Genomic DNA, 23,378 nt, shown 5'->3' on the forward strand with positions numbered 1-23,378 from the left:
AACACAAAACCTGACGCGCTCTCCCGCATGTTTGGGGATCCCGAAGAGAGTCCCAAGCCAGACACTATCCTGTCCCCAGGGAATTTCCTAGCCCTCCAATCGGAGCTCCATTCTCAATTGCAGACTGCGTCCGTAGGTATGCAAGGTCCACCCGGTGTCCCCTTACTAAATAGGGAGGGACTCCTCTGGAAGGAGGATCAGATTGTGGTCCCTGAGGAAGCCCGTACATTGGTATTAGGATACTGCTATGATCACCCGCTGGCCGGGCACTTTGGGGTACGTAAGACCTTGGAGCTGTTGCAGCGTACTTTCTGGTGGCCTAATATGGCCAGAGAGTGCGAAACGTACGTAAAAACCTGTCCCGTTTGCCAGAGGAACAAGCCTACTAGGAATAAGGCTTGGGGTCTCTTGTGTCCATTACCAATACCCGACAGACCATGGACAATGATTTCCATTGACTTTATTGTGGAACTTCCACCCTCTCAGGACCACACAGCAATCTTCGTGATTGTAGACCGCCTGTCCAAGATGGCCCATTTTGTACCTCTAAAGGACACACCTACGGCCCTTGAGACAGTACGTGTGTTTATTAAGGAAGTGGTAAGACTCCACGGAATTCCCAGAGATATTTTATCTGACAGAGGGGTTCAGTTTACATCCAGGTTCTGGAAAGCTCTATGTGATACCCTGGGAATTAAGCTATCATTCTCCTCCGCTTACCACCCACAGACCAATGGCCAGACGGAGCGTACAAACCAGACCCTAGAGCAGTACCTCAGGTGCTATACCACTTTCCTCCAAGATGATTGGTTTACTCTCCTGCCACTTGCGGAATTTGCGTATAACAATGCGAGTCACTCGGCTACTAGACAGTCCCCGTTTTTCGCAAACTACGGGTTCCACCCTGTATTCCTGCCAGATCTGATCCCGGAGGTCGCAGTCCCGGCCAGGCAAGATATGTTGAACTTTTTGTCAACCAATAGCAAGGTATTGCAGGAAGCAATGGCAAAGGCCCAGGGTGACAATAAGAGGGCATTTGATAAGAAAAGAAGGGGGGAATTGAGTTTGCAGCCAGAGGACCAGGTTTGGTTGTCCACCGCAAATTTAAAAATGCCCTGCCCTTCGAAGAAATTGGCTCCCAAATTCTTGGGGCCTTTTCGGGTAAAATGTAAGATCAACGAGGTGGCATACGAGCTTGCACTGCCCGAGTCTATGAAGGTTCATCCGGTCTTCCACGTGTCCCTGTTGAAGCCAGCGGCTCCAGACCCCTTCCCGGATCGAAGGTCTAAACCACCGGAGGCAGTAGACGTGGATGGGGAGGAGGAATTTGAAGTTGAAGCTATCTTAGATTGTAGGAAGAGGGGTGGCCAAACTCAGTTTCTGGTTAAATGGAAAGGATATGGGGCGGAGGAAAATTCATGGGAGCCGGCCCAAAATGTGCATGCCCCAAGACTTGTGCGGGAATTTTTTCAGAACCAGCCGTTCAGTAGGGGTCGGTTGGGCATCCGGAGGTTGCCCGTGGGGGGGGCAATGTCAGGGATCCCGGGTCCTCGGCGGTGCGCGCATGCGCAGACGGCCGATCCGTCCCAGCCGGCGAGTGCAGAGTCCTCGGCGATCGCGGCGGCGGACGCGCATGCGCAGTAGCGAGCGCGGCCGCACCAATGGGAGAACAGGGCGCTCTATTTAAAGCTGCCCTGTGCATCTCCAGGTTGCCGCAAGGTCTTGTTCCTGATCCTGTAAGTACGCTTCCTGGTTGCCAAACTCTGCCTGTTCTGACTTATGCTGACCCTCTCCTGCTCTGACCCCGGCTCGTCCCTGACCAGCCTTCTGCCTGACCCTCAGTACCGCGCTGCCCGCTACCTGCTGAACCTGGCTTGTGACCCCGACCATTCTCCGCTTACTCCCCCTGTACCACGCTGCCCGCACGATACCGACCCGGCTAGTCTGACCTCGCTCACTCCTTGCTGTCACCCATCCATCCCGCTCGGATCGGGATCTGTCATCCCATCCATCCGCTCGGATCGGACCTGTCATCCCCTTCACAGCAGGCTCATCCCGGGCACATACCCTCAGCGGGACCCCCCTGCCACCGCCGGGGGTGCCCAGGGGCGAGACCTGGTTCCAGTCTTGCACCAAGTCCATCCCCACCATCAGGGGCCCTGGTGAAAAGGCAGACTGGGACTTAGACTCCGCGTCCTGGGAAACCCCGTGCCGTGGACCACTAGAGATCCCGTTGGGCGGAGCCTGACAGGGGTACAAAGGTGAGCTGTGGATGGGGGAGTACAATGGTGAGCTGTGGATGGGGGAGGGGGTACAGAGGTGAGCTGTGGATGAGGGGGGTACCGAGGGGAGCTGTGGATGGGGGGGTACAGAGGTGAGCTGTGGATGGTGAGTACAGAGGTGAGCTGTGGATGGGGGGGGTACAGAGGTGAGCTGTGGATGGTGAGTACAGAGGTGAGCTGTGGATGGGGGGGTACAAAGGTGAGCTGTGGATGGGGGGGTACAGAGGTGAGCTGTGGATGGGGGGTACAGAGGGGAGCTGTGGATGTGGGTGCAGAGCCCACATCTCTGCTTACATAAGAAGTAAGCAGCGGTGTGCAGAGGAGAGAACCCAAATTTACTAAGTGGCTCTTTTGGGGGTGGCGCTACACTGGCTTTTGTTTTCCAGCACTCACACTCCACAATGTGTGGACACACAACACATGCAGCCTCCACCCTGGGAGTCTACAGCATCCTGCCTAATCAGCAATGGTCCGATGGTAGATGGATAGCGCAAATGGTCAAAGAGAATGGTGGCCTGGCTTAGATAGCAGGGTGGCAACAGCCAGTGTTGGCAGGACAGAAGTCGGGGCTCCAGAGTGCTGCTGTGCCTGGCCAGGGCTGCTCTAACTTACATGGGTTGAGGTGGCAGTGGGGAAGGAAGGTGACGGTGGAGGAGAGAGAGGTAATGGTTGCCTTTGGACACTCGACAAGGAGCTGAACCGGGAGTACAGACTTTGTGTAAGTTTCACCTGTCCTGTATGACTTCTCTATTCCTGGCTGGTCCTTCTGCTGCAGGTGGCATGACTAGTTATTTATTCCTGGCAGCCCATCCATGGGGATGCTGCTCACATTGGGCTCTGTTCCTACCTAACCTTTATAGTTGTGTGTGCTCATTGCTAATAACCATCTCAAGGAGTCCATGGTGTGCAGGCAGTGAGGAAATGATATGCTGTAACCTTCAGCAACCAATCAGTGAGCCATAATGATGTGCTATAACCTCTAGCAACCAATAAGTAAGTGGTAACGATGCATAGTAACCTCTAGCAACCAATTTATGAGCGGTAATAATGTGCAGTAACCTTTAGCAGACAAATAATAATAAAAAAAAGAACAACTATTAGGTTTTTATTGCTGTCCGTGTTGCCATGTCACCCTCATTTCACCCTTCCTCTGCCTGTTTCTGTACACCCACTTAGACTTGGTCTGAAGCCCCACACGATGAGAATATTGGACGAATGATCGTGCCTCTTTTTTTGCATACTAGTCTCATCTTCATAATGAAAAGGTTTATAGGACAGAATAAAAATTCAGAAGTGCTTTCCTGTATTGTAATATATTTGTATTGTATTCTCGGTCAAAAAATGTGCTGATTAAATGAAAATGGTATGATCTGGTATTGTACGCGAACAAATTTCATGCTTGTCTCTTTGAATAATTTTTGACAAAACCTGTGTACCAAGGATCAGATTGACATACAATCGCTTCGAAAGTGGTATTTTTAGCACAATTTTCTGATCGTGTGTACTAGTCTTAAGAGGAGCACTAAGGCTAGTTATGCATTCACATCTATGGAGTTTCCACTGGTGCATTTTCTGGGATGGTGCAGGGACTTTTTACATGCAGCATGGTGCTTTGTTAGCTCAATTGACCTCAATGGAATCACATCAAAAGTGCATGAAAAATGCAAGTAAATGCATTTTTGTTGCGTTTTCCTGCATGACAACAGACACCTCCTCCTAGCAACATTAACATATCCCAAAAACGCAAAATGTATTAACCGCTTGCCCTCCTGAGGGATAAATATCCCCCTTTCTGACCAGGCCATTTATTGCAATACGGCGCTGCGTTGCTTTAACTGACAATTGCAAGGTCAGGCAACGCTGCACCCATATGAAATTTTTTCTTTCCCACAAATTGAGCTTTCTTTTGGTGGCATTTGATCGCCTGTGCATTTTTTATTTTTTGCACTATAAAAAAAAAAGACTGACAATTTTGAGAAAAAAAAAACAATATTTGTGACATTTTGCTATTAAACATGTCCAGTAAAAAAATTTAAAAAATACAAACTTCGTTATAAATTTAGGCCAAAATGTATTCTGTACATTTGTATTCTGGCCAAAAAATCCCAATACGTGTAAATTAATTTGTTTACTTGAAAGTTAGAGCGTTTACAAATGGTGGTATAGATACTGGAATTTTTTAATTTTTTTAAACTTTTTACTAGTAATGGTGGCGATCAGCGACTTATAGTGGGACTGTGTCGGGCATTCTGACACTGGGGGTAACTGACTTGGTGTCACTGACATCCCCAGTGACACCAATACAGTGATCAGTGCTAATAAAAACACTGACACTGTACTAATGGCCCTGGGCAGGAAGGGGTTAACATGATGTGTGATCAAAGGGTTAACTGTGTGCTGTTTCACAGTAAGCTCTGTATGTGTGCTTCACTGTAATCATACTGCTTTGGATGGCTGTGCTGTTCACAGCCATCCAAAGCAGTGTGCGCGAGCTGACAGGGAGGAGAACTGTATTGTTTACATACAGTTCTCCCCGTCAGAGATGCTTGGCAATCACCAGGCGCTGGCGAGTAATCCCCGGCCGGGACCCGGTGATTGACAGCTACAGCCGCGAATGGCGGCACAGGTAGGGCATGTGCGCACCCCCAACCCAGAAATGCTAAATCACATATACTGTTTATACATGATTTTGCGTACCCGCGTCGCCCTGTAGCAGTATATCTGCTATAGGGCGGCCAGGAAGCAGTTAAAAAAGCATAAAAACCGTACATAAAAAAACCCAAAAAGGCACCGGAAAACTGGCCTCAACCACACACGCATAGATGTGAACCTAGCCTGAAGTCTCATTCATTTCATGCATCATGTATTAACAAAGAGCATAAACCACTGGCTCAAAACACAGTATTAATATTGTTGAAATATTTTTCCTTACTTTGAAAAAGCAAACATACTGTATGCTCAGCCCATGCCTGTAGCTGCAGCTGCTGTTTTTTTGGCTGTTTTTTACATAAAATTCCTGATGACTGCAGAAGTGAAAGGGCACATCACTGGGCACCCTTTAAGCCTCATTCATATGGGATTACCAATCCACATGAATGGGATCTTAGACATGTACAGGTGAAACTAAACAAAATAGAGTATCGTGCAAAAGTTAATTTATTTCAGTAATGCAACTTAAAAGGTGAAACTAATATATGAGATAGACTCATTACATGCAAAGCAAGATAGTTCAAGCCGTGTCATAATTGTGATGATTATGGCTACAGCTCATGAAAACCCCAAATCCACAATCTCAGAAAATTAGAATATTACATGCAATCAATAAAACAAGGATTGTACATAGAACAATATCGGACCTCTGAAAAGTATAAGCATGCATATGTACTCAGTACTTGGTTTGGACCCCTTTTGCAGCAATTACTGCCTCAATGCGGCATGGCATGGAAGCTATCAGCCTGTGGCACTGCTGAGGTGTTATAGAAGACCAGGATGCTTCAATAACGGCCTTCAGCTCTTCTGCACTGTTCAGTCTCATATCTCATCTTTCTCTTGGCAATGCCCCATAGATTCTCTATGGGGTTCAGGTCAGGTGAGTTTGCTGGCCAATCAAGCACAGTAATCCCACGGTCATTGAACCAGATTTTGGTGCTTTTGGCAGGGTGGGCAGCTGCTAAGTCCTGCTGGAAAATGAAGTCAGCATCCCCATAAAGCTTGTCTGCGGAAGGAAGCATGAAGTGCTCCATAATCTCCTGATAGACGGCAGCATTGACCCTGGACTTAATGAAGCACAGTGGACCAACACCAGCAGATGACATGGCTCCCCAAATCAACACAGACTGTGGAAACTTCACACTGGACTTCAAGCATCGTGCAGTGTGTGCCTCTCCATTGTTCCTCCATACTCTGGGTCCTTGGTTTCCAAATGAGATGCAAAGTTGCTCTCATCAGAAAAGAGGACTTTGGACCACTGAGCAACAGACCAGGTCTGTTTTTCTTTAGCCCAGGTAAGACGCTTCTGACGTTGTTTGTTGTTCAGGAACAGCTTGACAAGAGGAATGCGACATTTGAAGCCCATGTCCAGGATCCATCTGTGTGTGGTGGCTCTTGATGCACTGACTCCAGCCTCAGTCCACTCCTTCTGAAAGTCCCCAACACTTTTGAATGGCCTTTTCCTGACAATCCTCTCCAGGCTGCGGTCATCCCTGCTGCTTGTGTACCTTTTTCTTCCACACTTTTCCCTTCCACATAACTTTCTATTAATGTGCTTTGATACAGCACTTTGGGAACATCCAACTTCTTTTGCAATTACCTTTTGAGGCTTTCCCTCCTTATGGAGGGTGTCAGTGCTGGTTTTCTGCACAACTGTCAGTTCAGCAGTCTTTCCCATGATTGTGATTCCTACTGAATCAGACAGAGACCATTTAAAGGCTCAGGAACCCTTTGCAGGTGTTATGGCTTAATTAGCTGATTAGAGTGAGACACTTTGAGCCTAGAATATTGCACCTTTTCACAATATTCTAATTTTCTGAGATTGTGGATTTGGGGTTTTCATGAGCTGTAAGCCATAATCATCACAATTATGACAAATCACGGCTTGAACTATCTTGCTTTGCATGTAATGAGTCTATCTCATATATTAGTTTCACCTTTTAAGTTGCATTACTGAAATAAATGAACTTTTGCACGATATTCTAATTTTTTGAGTTTCATCTGTATGTTCCAGGGAGGGAGCTGGCCACTGCTTGGTGTAGACTTTAGCTATGCAGTCTACCCATCAGTTACTTGTTCACATTCTAAGACCTGTTTATGGAATAGTAAACGAGCAACTGATCAGCAAAAGCCAGTAAAGTCTGCCCCATCCAGTGGCCAGCAGCATGTGAACATTACGTGTTTTGTGGACTTATGTTCTTCTGCCTGTTATGCAGCAGCCTCTTACACCTAGAGTAAATCCAGCCTTTAGTTTTGTACAGGCCAAAAGCATTATGGGAATTATGTGTAGCGTACGACTATAGTTCAGTTTAAAACAGGTATTGTGATTTGAGCTTTAGCATCAACGCTTGCTATAGTTCTTATCACTTGCAGTATTAGGCCATCACAAATGCAGCTTTAACAGGCATATTTCTTTTTTTTCTGCCTCTAAGGCTGGCCATACACGTGCAGATTTTTGGACAAGAATATTCGTAAGAAAAGTCGTACAAACATTTTTTGAACATTCAATGAGTGGACAAATGTCGTTCGAAAATTGTCTTTTGCTTTTACCATTCAACTTTAAAATGAATGTCATTTCTGAAAGATAACCACAAACACTGGCTGAAAATTTGTTTGATCGAGAAAAGTTTTCCTTCCTGCCCCTTCTAATTTTCCCATCACTGCTGTCAAACATTAAAATCGGTTTGACTCCACTAACGATTAGAAAATCAAACGAATATTCTTGAAATGAAAATTCTTGCATGAAAATCTATACATGTATGGCCAGCTTTAATGCCCCTCTAGGTTAGCCTCAGGGGTGGATTTACTAAAAGCAAGAAGAAAAGAACAAAACAAAATTCTGCTTGCACATGATTGGATGATGGAAGTCAGCTGAGCTTCCTCTCATTTACTAACCTCTGTAGCAACTGCACTTGCAAAATGCACAGTCTGTTTTCCCTTAGTAAATCCACCCCATGTGTCATGCGCATAAAGGTGGTTGCAAGTGTTTAGAGGGAGGAAAAAAACCCATCACATTCAGAAGAGTATTTGGGTCGATAAAACGGCAAACACATATTAACGCTAGGCGCATTTGTGGGTTAATGAATTCTAATCGCCAGAATAAATGAATATTCTGACCAATAGAATGCATTAACACCAAGTACATAAACAGGCATGTGTAACTTGGTTTTAGGGGTGTTTTTAAAGCTGCAGGGGTTCCTTCCCTGGAGCATCATAGCCCAGGGGAGGAAAAAAGAATGAAAGCTTACTGTTTGTATCCATGTCATTTTTGTCAGGTAGATTTATTCACTCGTGTCATTGAGATTTGGTCTTGTCCAACAATCACGTATAAAGCAAGAACACTGCTAATATTTCAAGTATACCGAAACACAATCACTAAAATCTCATATATTGTAACCTTTATTGGGTTAGTTCACCTTTCTGTCAAAACTGCCTATGCAGGTAATGGCACTTGTAGATAAAAACAGACTGTGTAGCTCTGGCCAGAGGATGGCCTTGCTATTGGTGTAGGCCAATTATGCACACCCTGAAGCCTGTCTTAAAATTTCCACGTCCTGTCTTGTTGCTAGGACCCTCCCATTTGTCACTGTTCACCACCACAGGAGTAAGCTTTTTCTGTGATTCAAACCCTCTCACATGGGAGTCTCTTAGCAACAAGGCAAGTCAGAAGGATAGCATGTCAGCCAGGCTTTGGGAAGTAAATGGCCTACACCTATAGTAAGGGCATTAGTCAAGTTTTTTAAAATAATGCCTGGTGATCCTGCCATAAACATATTTGTTCAGGCACTTCCTGTTATAGGGTGACAACTCTTGTAGTTGCATTCTCTAATAAAGACTTCAAATTGCCACACATTGTGCAGGCATGGTCCACCATTGTCACTATCAGGTAGGTCTCCCGGATGTAGAAGAAAAAAAGATAATAATTCTGTTGAGCCCCGAGTACAAATTCTTCCTCTTCACGGATGGCTTGAAAAACAGAATAGATGATGTCAGAACACACTCTGTGGGGTCAACTGTGACATGGACTCCGAGAACACCAGTGTAGGGTGTAGGGGATCGGCAAGCCATCGATCGTGATCGGCCAGTCAACAACAGGGAGCTGACAGGTGGGTCATGACCACGGCTCTAGCACCCCTCAGCCTTCATCGCTCTCATGTTAACTGCAAAAGCAGGAGGCAGCATAGTGCTGGATAGAGGGCAGGGCGGAAGCCCTGTTCTCCGTTCTGCTGTATACACACTGGCAGGTAGTAAGTGTGTGCGAGATATGAAGGGGACACAGGAGACACTGTCGGGGGGGGGGGGGGACACAAGAGACACTGTTGGTGAGGGGACAGAAGATACACTGTTGGAGGGGGGATACAGGAGATACTGTTGGAGGGAGAATACAGGAGACTCTGTTAGAGAGGGGACAGAGGAAACACTGTTGGAGGGGGCAGACACAGGGGAGACTGTTGGAGAGGGGACAGAGGAGACACTGTTGAAGGGGGGACACAGGAGACACTGTTGGGAGAGGGGACAGAGGAGACACTGTTGTAGGGGGAATACAGGAGACACTTTTGGGGGGGGCAGGAGACACTGTTGGAGAGACTGTTGGGAGAGGGGATAGAAGAGACACTGTTGAAGGGGGGACACATGAGAGACTGTTGGGGGGGGGCACAGGAGATATTGTTGGGAGAGGGGATAGAAGAGACACTGTTGAAGGGGGGACACACAAGACACTGTTGGAGGGGGGGCACAAGAGAGACTGTTGGGAGAGGGCACAGAGGAGACACTGTTCGAGGGGGAATACAGGAGACACTGTTGGAGGGGGGACACAGGAGACACTGTTGGAGGGGGGGCAGGAGACACTGTTGGAGGGGGGGACACATGAGAGACTGTTGGAGGGGGGGCAGGAGACACTGTTGGAGGGGGGGACACATGAGAGACTGTTGGAGGGGGGGGCGGGCGCAGGAGAGACTGTTGGGAGAGGGGAGAGGGGAGAGAGGAGACACTATTGGAGAAGGGATACAGGAGACACTGTTGGAGCAGGGATACAGGAGACACTATTGGGAGGGACAACGACACAGCAGACACTGTTGGAGAGGGGACATAGGAGACACTGTTGGAGGGGGGATACAGGAGACACTGCTGGAGGGGGGACAGAAGACATTACAGTAGGGGGGGTTGATGAGAAATAGAGCACACTGCTTTGGGGGCAAAGGACACTTTGTGGGGGCAGAAGACACTATGGGGGTAGAGGACACCACAATGGTTTAAGGGAGTACAGGACACTACTGGGGGAAGGGGGCAGAGCAGAAGATACTAGGGGGGTACAGGACTTTACTGTGGGGAAGGTGGGCAGAGGATACAGCATGGGGGGGAGGGGGCAGAGGACACTAAAGTGGGAGGGTGATGTGAAGGGGGGCAGAGGACACTGCTATGGGGAGCAAAGGACACTACTGGGGGGGGAGGTGATGTGAAGGGGGACAAAAGACACTACTGTGCAGGGTGATGTGAAGAAGGACAGATTATACTACTGTGACACACTATGTATAAGCTTGAAAGTTTTTTTTTTTTTTTTTTTTTTTTTTAAGGCCAGCACCTAGTACTCCCCCTTCCCCTGGGGATCTTTGCTTTCCTCCATCATGCTGTCCAAGTAGTTCTCAACCTATGAAAGGTTGCTTACCCCTGGTGTAGGCATTTGCACTTAGGGCATGTGTCTCATGCAATTAAAAATGTTTGAAGCATCCTACATCTTTGGAATAAAACAGGGTCAGTTAGAGATTATATAAATCATTTTTGACCAAGTGGGAGATCAATGTGAGATCTCCCAGCACCAGGTGTCTCCGATGTCCTGCTAGGAGTGAAGAGGAAACCCCAAGGAAGCTGCCGCCAAGACCTACCTAAGTGTGGGTACGGTCCCCTGGGGTTGAGAGCGAGGTCCCTGCAGTGACGGTCCAAGCGGCAGTGGACATCGTGGCTGAAAGGAGGAGAGAGTGGAGGTCCCCGACAGCTTGAAGGAGCGGCGAGGACCCTGAGCGGTCATGTGACACGCCGCAAAGGAGTCCTGGGAGGAGAGTGAAGCCTGCCAGCACAGAGGATTAGGGGAAGCGGTGGATCTCTCTCCCCCCCCCCCCCGTTACTATCGGAACATAGCCGGATCAGTCGGGACCGTGGTGGACACACTGAGGGAGCCCCCCCCCCCCGAAGGCTCACATCACTGGACATTGAAGTGGCTGCCTCACTCACCCAGGAGAGAACACTGGAGAAACACAGCATTCGGTGTGGAGGAAGAAAAGGCCAAAAGGGTGAGTGAGAGACTGGTGTGCTGGAATTGTATGGGGAAAAAAAAATTGAGGGGGGGCGGCACCCACGGGACTCCACCTAGAGGGACTTGTTAAAAGAAGAAGCGGGAGGAGGATACATTTAAACAGAATTTCCAAAGGGTTCTGGAGACTGACAGAGGTCCCAAGGAGGGGGGAGAGAAAGAGAGAACAATAGAAAAAATTACAACATTATGAAAAATAAAGCGATAAAAGGAGGTGGGTCAAAGGCCCCCCAGACAAGCTCAATTAAAAAATATATACCACAACAAGAGAAACAGATCCCTGAGAGACAACAAGGAATAAGCTTTGGAACTGAGACTGAAAACAGTAATGGAGAAAGTTCTAGACTATCCCTGGAAATTACAAATATAAGTCAAGACATTGAGGAAGGAGACTTAGTTAAAATAGCGGATTCAGAGAACATAGAAGAACAAAATAAGAACTTACAATTACTCACTAAAATAGAAATGGCAGAAATGTTTAAAGGATTAGAAAGATCAATAAAACAGGAGATGGCGAAACTGCATAAAGATCTGGGACAGGTATTATCGAGGGTGGAAGAGATGGAGGAAAAACTGGATAAACATGCCCAAGCCATATTAAACATAGAGAGACGGTTGATGGTAATGAGAAAAGAACAGAGAAATCTGCTATATAAATTGAAAAATCAGAAGAACAGGGACAAAAGATGCAACTTAAGAATACAAGGTTTCGTGGAGATCTCCCAAGGAGAAAATTTGACAGAAATAATTGGGAAAATGCTTGTTATAGTAATGGATAGATCTGTAACAGAGCCTATAAAAATTGATCAAGTATATAGAATTGGAAGATTACAGCAAGATGGGAAAAAAGAAAATTAGAGAGATGTGATTGTACAATTCCATTATTATCAAGATAAAGAGGAGCTTTGGAAGAAGATTAAAGGAAGGACAGCAATAAAATATGGGGAAATAAACTTGCAGATCTTGCTGACCTAGCAGTGGATACATTAACAAGAAGGAGATCACTGAAACCAGTATTTGAACAAATGAGAAAACAGAACGTTCGATACAGCTGGGGATTCCCAGCATGTCTGATCGGTTGGAAAAATGGCCACTCAGCAAGACTGAGATTCCCAGAGGATTTGGGAGACTTTTGCGAAAGATTGGAGTTGTAGAAAATAGACATTCCTGGGTGGGGGGAAGAGGAGAAGGAGACAGGAGGTATAGAAAAGGAGTGGTGGCAGGCAGTTCCTAGGGAGAAGAAATAGTAGAAATGATGATGTGAGGGGTGGGGAGGAGAAGAAGGGACGGGGTGGGTGTTAACTGGGGTTTTTTTTCTCTCTCCCCTTCGTGTCATTCATTCTTCCTCTCATCTTTATGATTAGAGAATGGCAGGACAAGCGAGACGGGGTAAGCAATCTGGTGGAAGTCCATGGGCAAAGCTTCACCTTAAAGCTGAATCAAAGGTAGGATTAGGTCCACAAATGATTTGTAGGCAAAGCATAAGCCTAAAAGAGGGTAGGGTGGGGATCAGGGAAGGGATAGGGGAGGGGGGGTGAAGGGTATGGGGAGGGGGTAGGTTAGTTAAGACTCTGTAGTAGGAGATACATTAAAACTAAAAATTCTTCCAGCGTCCAGTGAAACACCCTACTTCAGGTTCTATCCTGCTGCTGTGCAATGTGGTCAACACAAATTGTGAAAAATAAAGATAAACAGCGCAAACATAGACCTCTACATCAAATCAACATACAAAGTGCAAACATATATAGAAAATTAAATTAATAGTGAAGTCCATCAAAATTAATAAACCAAAGTTCAAAAAATCTCAAAAATATTTTTTGTGCAAAAAGAAATTTTCAAATTCTTCTTCTATTATAAAGAAACTTCCACCTTCCACCCGTGAAAACCAACATCAAATGCACTCACCAGATTTAGGTGAATGAAACGCCTTTTAGGAATTTATGGGCTCCTAAACCCTCTTTCGTATCCACTCTGTAGGAATCCTCACCTCCAGCATAGGCTCCACCATCCGACCAGGGAGAAAAAATCTCAGATAGTGTAATATTGCAAAACACCATTCATAAGTGAAATCAAGGATTAAGGCCACTCACATTAGAATCACTTTAAAAAGGCATATTTATTAGGACCAGCTTCTTTCCAGATGAACAGTAGATGTAAGGCAACCTCCCACGGAATCTCACATCACAGCTCCAGGTTACAGCAGAAGCTCCACAGAGACCACACATATACAGATCCCAAAAGATGGCCTCTGGAACGCACCGCTCAGCGTGCGCTCCACTCACCGGAAGTGACGTCAGACGTAAGGAGTAACAACCGGAAATGCGTCAACGCGTTTCGCCCCTCCCATCGGGCGTTCTCAAGACGTTCATTTCCTGTCTGAAGCTCCCTTACATACCCAACAGGGACCCACCCCTCCGTTCCAATTGGTCAAAACACCTCCCCGGGATTGTCAAAAAACCACTCCTCCTGTTATGTGACGTGAGAGTCCTTTACAAATGAGGCATATGTATATATAAATAATAAATAAATAATAATAAATATAAATAAAAATATAAAAATAAAATAAAAAAAAATATATATATATATAAATAAAAATCTTCATATTTATTTTTATATTTATTTTTATTTATATTTATTTTTATTTTCATTTTTATTTTAATTTTATTTTTACTTTTATTTTTATTTTTACATTTATTTTTATTTTTATTATTTATTTTAATTTTATTTTTATTTTTATTTTTATTTTATTTTGATTTTGATTTTCATTTTTAATTTAATTTTATTATTATTTTATATTTAATTCATATTTTTATTTTTATTGCTATCTAGTAGTGATGTCATTCATTGCTCATTTATTAAAGAATGTTTTTTTGTAATAGTTAGGCATTGTTTAAAATTGTATTTGTGTTTTTCCCACTAGGGACATGTGGTATTATACATGTCGCTTCTGGGAGATAATTAAACAGTGCTGGGAATAACCTAAAAAAGGATTTTAAATTGTGTAGGCATATGCCTCATTTGTAAAGGACTCTCACGTCACATAACAGGAGGAGTGGTTTTTTGACAATCCCGGGGAGGTGTTTTGACCAATTGGAACGGAGGGGTGGGTCCCTGTTGGGTATGTAAGGGAGCTTCAGACAGGAAATGAACGTCTTGAGAACGCCCGATGGGAGGGGCGAAACGCGTTGACGCATTTCCGGTTGTTACTCCTTACGTCTGACGTCACTTCCGGTGAGTGGAGCGCACGCTGAGCGGTGCGTTCCAGCGGCCATCTTTTGGGATCTGTATATGTGTGGTCTCTGTGGAGCTTCTGCTGTAACCTGGAGCTGTGATGTGAGATTCCGTGGGAGGTTGCCTTACATGTACTGTTCATCTGGAAAGAAGCTGGTCCTAATAAATATGCCTTTTTAAAGTGATTCTAATGTGAGTGGCCTTAATCCTTGATTTCACTTATGAATGGTGTTTTGCAATATTACACTATCTGAGATTTTTTCTCCCTGGTCGGATGGTGGAGCCTATGCTGGAGAGGAGGATTCCTACAGAGTGGATACGAAAGAGGGTTTAGGAGCCCATAAATTCCTAAAAGGCGTTTCAATCACCTAAATCTGGTGAGTGCATTTGATGTTGGTTTTCACGGGTGGAAGGTGGAAGTTTCTTTATAATAGAAGAAGAATTTGAAAATTTCTTTTTGCACAAAAAATATTTTTGAGATTTTTTGAACTTTGGTTTATTAATTTTGATGGACTTCACTATTAATTTAATTTTCTATATATGTTTGCACTTTGTATGTTGATTTGATGTAGAGGTCTATGTTTGCGCTGTTTATCTTTATTTTTCACAATAGGAGATACATTAGTCTGTAGAAGATATGGAAAAGAGAGGAGGAGAGAGGGGATGGGTAAGAGGAGAGGAGAATAAGGAAAGAATGGAAGAGATACAGTTTGTAACTCACAATGTTAATGGATTAAACAGCCCTGGGAAGAGATTCAGGATATTTAAGGAGCTTCAGCATAGATTGTCTTCAGTGGTTTTCTTACAGGAGACACATTTGGGGAGAGAAACAAATGTGAAATTAAATTCTAGATACTATCCATGGTGGTAATATGCAGACTCCCCAATTAGAAGAGCTAAGGGAGTGGCAATAGGATTCGCAAAAAATATAAGGTTCGAGTTGGAGGACAGATTGGTAGATCCTGAAGGGAGATTTCTGTTCTTAAAGGGAAGATTACAAGAAATAGATTGTACATTAGCAAATATTTATTGTCCAAATAAGAAACTGGAGATATTCTTAAAAAATACTCTGAAAAAATTGCTGGATTTCAGGAAAGGTGGTTTAATTGTGGCGGGAGATTTCAATCTTTGCATGGACCCTCAGATAGATATGACGTCTCCTGTGCAGAGGGTGGAGAGTAGGTCTCTGAGATCCTTGAAAAAAATGATATTTCAATGTCAACTTGTAGATATATGGAGAATTAAGCATATGAAGGACAGAGACTATACGTTTTACTCTCATGCACACGAGATGTATTCAAGATTGGACTATATATTACTGGAACATCGACTTATTGAGTCTATGGTCAAAGTAAAAATAGAAGTAATGTCAATATCGGACCCAAAGGAGAATTAGTGTACTCAACTAAAGACATCGCTAGGGTGTTTAAAGAATATTATAGCAATTTATATAATATTACTCCCCATAGTTCTACAAATAATAATGGAATAGGAAAAATGGAAAGAAGACGGATATATTTAAAAAATGCAGGACTACTGAAAATAAGTGAGGTACAATTAAAATCCCTGGAATCACAAATAACGCAGGAAGAAATACAATTAGCATTCAAAAATACCATGACTGGGAAAAGCCCAGGGCCAGATGGATATATGGTGAGGTATTATAAAAAATATAAAGAACTATTAGTAGCTAAATTAAGGATATATATGGGGGGAGAAATGGAAATGAGGTGGGAATCCCTACAAGCACATGTAGTTCTCATTCACAGAGAAGGTAAGGATGTCACTCAATGTTCAAGCAATAGACCGATTTCTTTACTGAACACAGATACTAAATTATATGTAAAAGTTCTGGTAAACAGGTTGAAAGACCTAATGCCTGAATGGATACACATAGATCAAGTGGGCTTTGTTCCAGTGAGAGAGGGTACAGATAACGGATTGAGATCTTTTTTCCTCATCCAAAAAAGCAGAAAAAAGAGAAAACCCCTGCAGTGGTGCTCTCGATCGATGCCGAAAAGGCATTTGATAGGGTAGACTGGGGATATATGATGGATATACTGGAAAGACTGGGGATGGGAGATAGAATGAGAGAATGGATAAGGAAGTTATATAGTTTACCCTCCGCAGCAATCATGGTTAATGGGGATTTATCAGAGTATTTCGGGATGCTAAATGGAACAAGACAGGGATGCCCTCTGTCTCCACTATTATATGTTTTGTCATTAGAATCTCTATTGTCTACAATAAGGAATAATGTGGATATAAAGGGAATATGGATAGGAGACAAAGAGCATAAGGTGGCAGCTTATGCGGATGATATGTTGTTTTATGTGCGGAACCCTAGGATAACATTGCCAAATTTAATGAAATCACTGAAAGAGTATGAGGAGATATCAAACTTAAAATTTAATCGAACAAAAACAGAGATCTTAAATATAAACCTTCCAAATACAGAGAAAAATAGGATACAAGAGAAATTTCCCGTCGTTTGGAGAGAAAATGAATTAAAATATCTAGGAATAAAATTAACTGCTTCCTCCAAGAACTTATATAAATTAAACTATATCCCATTGTTAAATGAGATTAAGGATGAACTAAGGAAATTAGGAGGGGGAACCCCATCATGGATAGGTCCAATGGTGATTGTTCCAAAAATCTTATATAAATTTCAAATGATACCAATTAAACTACCAGAAGTATATTTCAGAATAATTAAAAAAATAACAAGATATATTTGGAGGAATAAAAAACCAAGAATCGGTTATGAAATGTTATGTAGAAATAAAGAGAAAGGCGGACTGGGAGTACCAGATTTGAAAAGATACTATAACTCGGTAATAATGGCGAGAATTTATGACTGGACACATAATGCAAAAGGGAAAAGTTGGGTTAAAATTGAAAATACACTAAGTAATATTAATTTAAGTAAGATCGTATGGTTGCCCACACAATACCGAGGATTAGCAGATGTTTTAAGAGTTTGGGATGTATTGCACAGACAGATGGGATAGGAATTTATTTCACTGTTAAGACCCTTAGGGTCTACAAATTTTTTTCCCCCAGGTAAAGAAGGTATCACAGGAAAGTGGATTAAAAAGGAAGATGCACAATCAATGGATATAATGATGGTGGAAGAAATGGGCTCACTCAAACATTTGGAAAAAAAAAAAGGGAGAAGTTTTCACGAGAATGGATGAGTGGTGTTATTTTCAATTAAAACACTTTATAGGGAAGCTTCCAAAACCCTTAAGAACAAGAAAGGATTGGAACCCCTTTGAGCGGTTATTAGACACACGGGGGGATGGGAAGCATGAAACTTCTAAAATATATAAGATTCTCACTGAAATAAACACAGATATAAGGCCACCATATATAGAAAAATGGGGAAGGGATATAGGTGTAATAATAGATGTGGAAAAACAGGGGAAAATGTATAGATTAATTCATGAAAATATAAACATGCGGGAGGTAGAAATGAACTGTAAATGTTTGGCAAGATGGTATATTACACCGAGTGTGGCACATAGATTGAGTGGAGATAACTCACCTTTGTGTTGGCGGGGATGTGGAGGTAGAGACACTATGGGGTTTATTTACTAAAGCTGGAGAGTCCAAAATCAGACTCCCTTCTGCATAGAAACCAATCAGCTTCTAACCTCAGCTTGTTCAATGAAGCTTTGGCAATGAAACCTGGAAGCTGATTGGATTCTATGCAGAAGGGAGTCTGATTTTGGACTCTCCAGCTTTAGTAAATAACCCCCTATGTATCACATATGGTGGGAGTGTCCTAAAATACAGGAGTACTGGGATAAAATAGTGAACTTGATTCAGAAGATTACAGAGGTTGACAATATATTAGACCCAGAGACTTGCCTTTTCCATAGTACCAAGCTTTCAGTCAAAAAATGTAAAAAATCTGGTGTATTGTATTATTTGAATGCAGCAAAGGGCTTGATACCCAAGTTCTGGCAGAGACAGGAGGTGCCGAAAATAGAGGATTGGGTTGACAGGGTGGATCAAATATGTAAGATGGAGGAACTTTACCAAATGAACGAAGAGAAGATAGAGAGCTATCATATGGGATGGAACAAATGGGAGGAATTTAAAAAGTTAAAGCCAAATATAGAGTTTATGGGGGAATAATATAAAATAATACGGTTACACTTTTCTCTACTCTTTTGAGGATATGGATATCCAGACAGGAATAGGAAAATGCAGAGCAGAGGGGGTGGGGATGGGTGGTATTTAGGTAGGAGGGTGGGGGTGGGGGGGTGTAGGGGGGGAATGAAAAGGTGATACGATAAATGTACTGAAAATGTGTTAATGTTTTTAAAAAAGTATGTTTGTACAATTTATTTCTTTGAAAAATCAATAAATATTTAAATAAAAATAAATAAATAATAAAAAAATAAATATATATCAATCTTTTTAAAAAAAACTGATTTATCAAATAAATAAGAACAGAAGAATTCAAAATAAAGGTAATAGAGTGGTGGCAAAACATGCAGTTTTCGTTCCATTTGTCCACAAATCTCACAGAAGAAACATCCAGCTACCCCTTGGCTGCTTCCTTTTACCTAGCATGTTAACAATGTTAATTGTTAACAGTGCTATTTTTGAATAATGTGAATTTTGTAACTAGTTTCCAGCTTAGTGTTCCTTTAAATTAATTACATATCATGAAAGACCGTAGCAGGATGATAAAATGGAAAGACACAAATTATCCACTGACATGAAAAATGAACAAAGCATATCCTTCTATTATGTGTACGTGCCTCAATCCAAAGCACCAAGTGTAATTTTTGTCTGCAGTCTGGCTCCCCTGCTATCTGCACAAATCATTTCTGACAGGCTGTGCTAACTCCAAGTGATAGAGGGGATCTCCAGTGCACAGCCTGTGATTGACAGCCTCAGCTGTGCATGTTTTCTCATGAGACTATCTGGAAGGAACTGTGTGTCCCTTCCCTCCACTTAGGTCTCAGATTACATTCAGCTCTCCTCTCAGCTCAGAAAAGCAGTGTTAGGCCTCATGTACACTGCTGATCCTAAAAGTGAGTTTAGGAGCTTTTGGCGTTTTTTTGCCAAAGCCTATGTGTCCATGTACACATAGGCTTTTACGAGCGTTTAGGAGCAGCAGAGTTTAGGGGCAGTTAAACGTTCCTCTTCTGAACACAGAATAATCGCGTTCAGGAGAGGAATGTTTTGTCCAAAAACCGCTAAGCGTGGCAAAAACTAATGTAAACGTATCTAAATGCTAGCCATGTGTGGTGCTTGGATGTTTATCCATGTCAATGGAAAATACTCTGGCCAATCAAATAAACGTCCGAGGGCTAAACGCAGTACTGTGTTTGTAAGTGTTTTTTGCCGCATTTACCATTTTGCTGCTGCCAGGAGAGTTTAACAACTTGAAGGATGTAGAGCAGGCATCACTAAATGGCAGCATGAGGCATTCTGGACTTGAAGGATGTAGAGCAGACATCACTAAATAACGGACCGAGTCACTGCCCCATCCGGACCAGTGTGGACTGTCCTATCCGGACTGGTGTGGTCTCGCCATTTAGGAGCCTTTTCTTCCCCTAGCCATCACGTGATCATCCTCACAGAGCTGACAAAGGAAGGCAGGACAGTTCTGGGTGGAGGGCGGGAGCTACCCTAGGTTAACAAGCAAGTGAATGGTTGCTAAGATGAAGGGCAGTCCTAACAATCAATAACTGTCTGTCAATCACTGTCTTTGTAAGGTAGGACAGTGGGGGGGCTGATGTGAAAAGAAACCAAAGACTGCATGTTGGGGGTCTGAGGTCATTAAGTGGGGGGGCTGAGAACAGTAATGCGGGGGCACTGAGGACAATAGTGGGGGGGTTGGGTACATTTTAATTAAAGTGGAGGAGCGGAGTACTGAAATGTGGGGGGCTAGAGGTTGAGATGTGGGGGGGGGCTGAGGGCATTAAAATGTGGGGGGCTAAGGACAATGATGTGTAAGGGCTAAAGGACATTAAAGTGGGAGGCTGAGAATTGTAATGTGGGGGGGTTTGATGTCAAGGAAGTGGGAGAACACAACTGTGAAAGGGGTGGAGGGAGTGATGTAAGGGGGGAGCGGAGGACACTCAACAAGAGCGGATCTTGCTGTGAAAGGGGAGGGGACTGTTATGTGCAGTGGGGATTGAGGACACTGATGTAAGAACAGGTTCAGATCTGTACATTTGGTGCTCACATTGTGGGTAGGTCAGCGAAAAAGTGTCAGAGAAAGAAGTCCACGACCCTTTTTTTCAAAATCACGCAGCAGCAACATGCGGTTTGGCACACACATTAATCCACCACAGATGCCTATATGGGTTTCGGACCTCTGCTGGATGAAAATTGTACTACCCAGACCTTGGTGAATTTTAATTAAATACCCCTGATGTAGAGGAAAGAGGGCTGCAGATAAACATGCTTATGTAGTAGGATTTGTTTAACCTCTGTGCATCAACTGAGGCTTGCCACATCACTGGGTATATGTAAAGGATTACAACCACTTAAAATACTAACTCCACTGCTGTTGATAAATATAAATTTCAGGATTTTTTTCTCCTCTGCTTTTATGTCCTGATACAGATTCTAAATGGGAGTGGCTGGTTCATTGTAATCAGCTGATGCACTCTTGGTGTTCTGATTAGAAAAGCTGCATTTTCTGCATCCCTTTAAAAGTATGTAACTGTTTGAAGGTATCTCACCAAAATGAGAATTTCTGTTGCAGAGGAGGCCTACAATTTGTATCTTAGTACAGATATTTGGGAGAATTAGTGAATCACTCACACAGGCAAACCTTTTTTTCGGGCGTTCTCTATAGCAACAGTGTACAGAAAGCTTTCAGGATGCCACACTGCACTGAATTGCACAGAAAATGACAGCAACTGCAGATTGAAATAGAAAAGTAATTTTATAACAAAAAATAGTGCAGCGCTGAGGGTAGTAATCATAAAACAGAAATGAGTCCACTGGATATATACTGCGTTTATATATCTTCTTTCTGGTGAGTGCGTTTTTCAGCCACTTCCTCACGGATCACCAACATTGAATCCCCACTTGTCACTTGACACGTTTTTATGAACTGGACTTGCAGTGGACTCATTTCTGTTTTATGATTACTACCCTCAGCGCTGCACTATTTTTTATGTTATTCTGTTTAAGTATATAGTGGTTGCTTAGAGTGCTTAGCTGCTGTTTAGGACAAGCGCTCACTGTTCTTTTCCCTTTTAAATTTTATAACAAAGTCTGCAACAGTCTGACACACAAGGTCTACTACCAGCACCGACATCTTTGGCTTCTTCTGGGTGCTGGTCTTCATGTATCTTGACTGGCCAATGCAGAATGACATCATCCTGGCAGTCCTTCTGGCACACAGGTACTGTGCCAGAATGTAAACTGAGCTGTGCATGCTCAGCTCAGTGTACATTCTGCAGAAGATTGCCAGCAGGCAGGCAGGTAGGTTTATTTTATAGCAGAAGAAACATTGCATGCAGGTCAGGACAGTGTTCTGATCTGTGCATCAGATGTACGCTCCACGATGTACATGTACTTCACCTCTTATTAATTTGAATAGGCTGCCTGCATGGGTCTGAACAGAACACCTTTCACAGAGGTGTACGCCCATGTGAATGAGGTCTTATACATAACTAATGTGTTTAGTGCTGTATTCCAAGAAAAAAAATTATTTTTACACCCGGTTTACAACTTTGAAATCATGCAACTTCACTTGAGGTTGCACATTTCAAAGTCAGATGGCAGTGCAACTTCAGGTGCGATTTGACTTCATGCACAGATGTCTATGAAAGTCGCACCTGAAATTGGCAAAGGTAGGGTAGGAACTATTTTTAAAATTTTTGCAATTCTGACAAAGTCCATTGCCGATCATTGGATGCGATTTGAACAGACAAATCACATAACGAGTTGCATCAGTGCTAACAGGCTTAATCAGGAAGTACATGTGTCACCTGTCTGGCTGTACAGTATGGTAATCACAAGGTTGGCTGTACAGAATAAGGCCTCATTCATATGACTGTATAAAAAAAAATAATTTTTATTTACCGTTTTGAACACAGCTGCAATAGCGACATTCACACAGGGGTGTAAACATGCACTGCATTCAGATCCGGAACACAAAATCCTAAAATCTTTGTCTGAATGCATATGCATTCTGGTATTGGAAAAAAAAAAACAACAGGACAATTTTACACGTTAAAAACTGATCTAAAAGCAAGTATCATTTACGAAGGAACTTTTGTATAAGTAACATTTTACAGCCCTGTGAAAGTTACCTTACAAATCAATTAGCAGATACAACATGAAACAATGTATTTCAGTTGTGTATTTAGCAGTTTGCCTAGTTTCACTTTAACTATTCACGGAGTCACTGACCTAGAACCAATATGCAACAGCAACTCTGAGTCACAACTCTGGATATGATGTTCTACATCAGAGACTCAGAAACCACAGGCTCAGTATGACAGAGAGGTAGCTAGCATTTTCAGATGGAAATCAGCAACGGCAGCTTACATATTTATATGATTACAAGCTTCTAATTTCCTCCAAGTTCTTTAAAGTAGAACTATAGACAATTTTTTTTTCATTTTGGATAGAGCAAGGGAGGGTTATAACCCGTCAGACTTTTTCTTCGCCATCTGTGTCCCATTGGGGAGATTTCCCTTCACTTCCTGTCCCATAACCAAACAGGAAGTGAGAGGAAATCTCTGCAATTTAAAGGAATCCCTTGGGGACCCCCAGGTCACCAGAGTCCGCACTGGCAGATCTCCCCTCTATTACTTTTCTGGGGTCAACCCAAAATTTGGGATTTTCTTTTACTTTCA

The 23,378-nt window shown here is 43.2% G+C and overlaps 1 protein-coding gene and 1 long non-coding RNA gene across 3 annotated transcripts in view; one reads left to right on the forward strand and one right to left on the reverse strand.

The window, feature by feature from the left end:
• The window catches only part of LOC149449847 (glutaminase kidney isoform, mitochondrial), a 172,622-nt gene extending 161,579 nt beyond the window's left edge, over positions 1-11,043 (reverse strand). Inside the window, exon 1 of the mRNA XM_089692706.1 lies at positions 10,874-11,043. Within this exon, the coding sequence (XP_089548832.1) occupies positions 10,874-11,016 (143 nt within the window). The 5' untranslated portion in view covers positions 11,017-11,043. The remainder of the gene's footprint in view (positions 1-10,873) is intronic.
• Positions 11,044-11,104: 61 nt separating this feature from the next.
• Positions 11,105-23,378, forward strand: part of LOC149449848 (uncharacterized) — a 52,543-nt gene continuing 40,269 nt past the window's right edge. Inside the window, exons 1-2 of one of the 2 annotated variants that reach the window (XR_016315363.1) lie at positions 11,105-11,278; positions 12,663-12,743. This is a non-coding gene — a long non-coding RNA (uncharacterized LOC149449848). The remainder of the gene's footprint in view (positions 11,279-12,662; positions 12,744-23,378) is intronic. The other variant, XR_016315362.1, reaches the window with a different exon arrangement.

Source organism: Staurois parvus, unplaced genomic scaffold (assembly GCF_062004578.1).
Source record: "Staurois parvus isolate SC_StPar_1 unplaced genomic scaffold, SC_StPar_1.0 ptg000601l, whole genome shotgun sequence".
NCBI lineage: Eukaryota > Metazoa > Chordata > Amphibia > Anura > Ranidae > Staurois > Staurois parvus.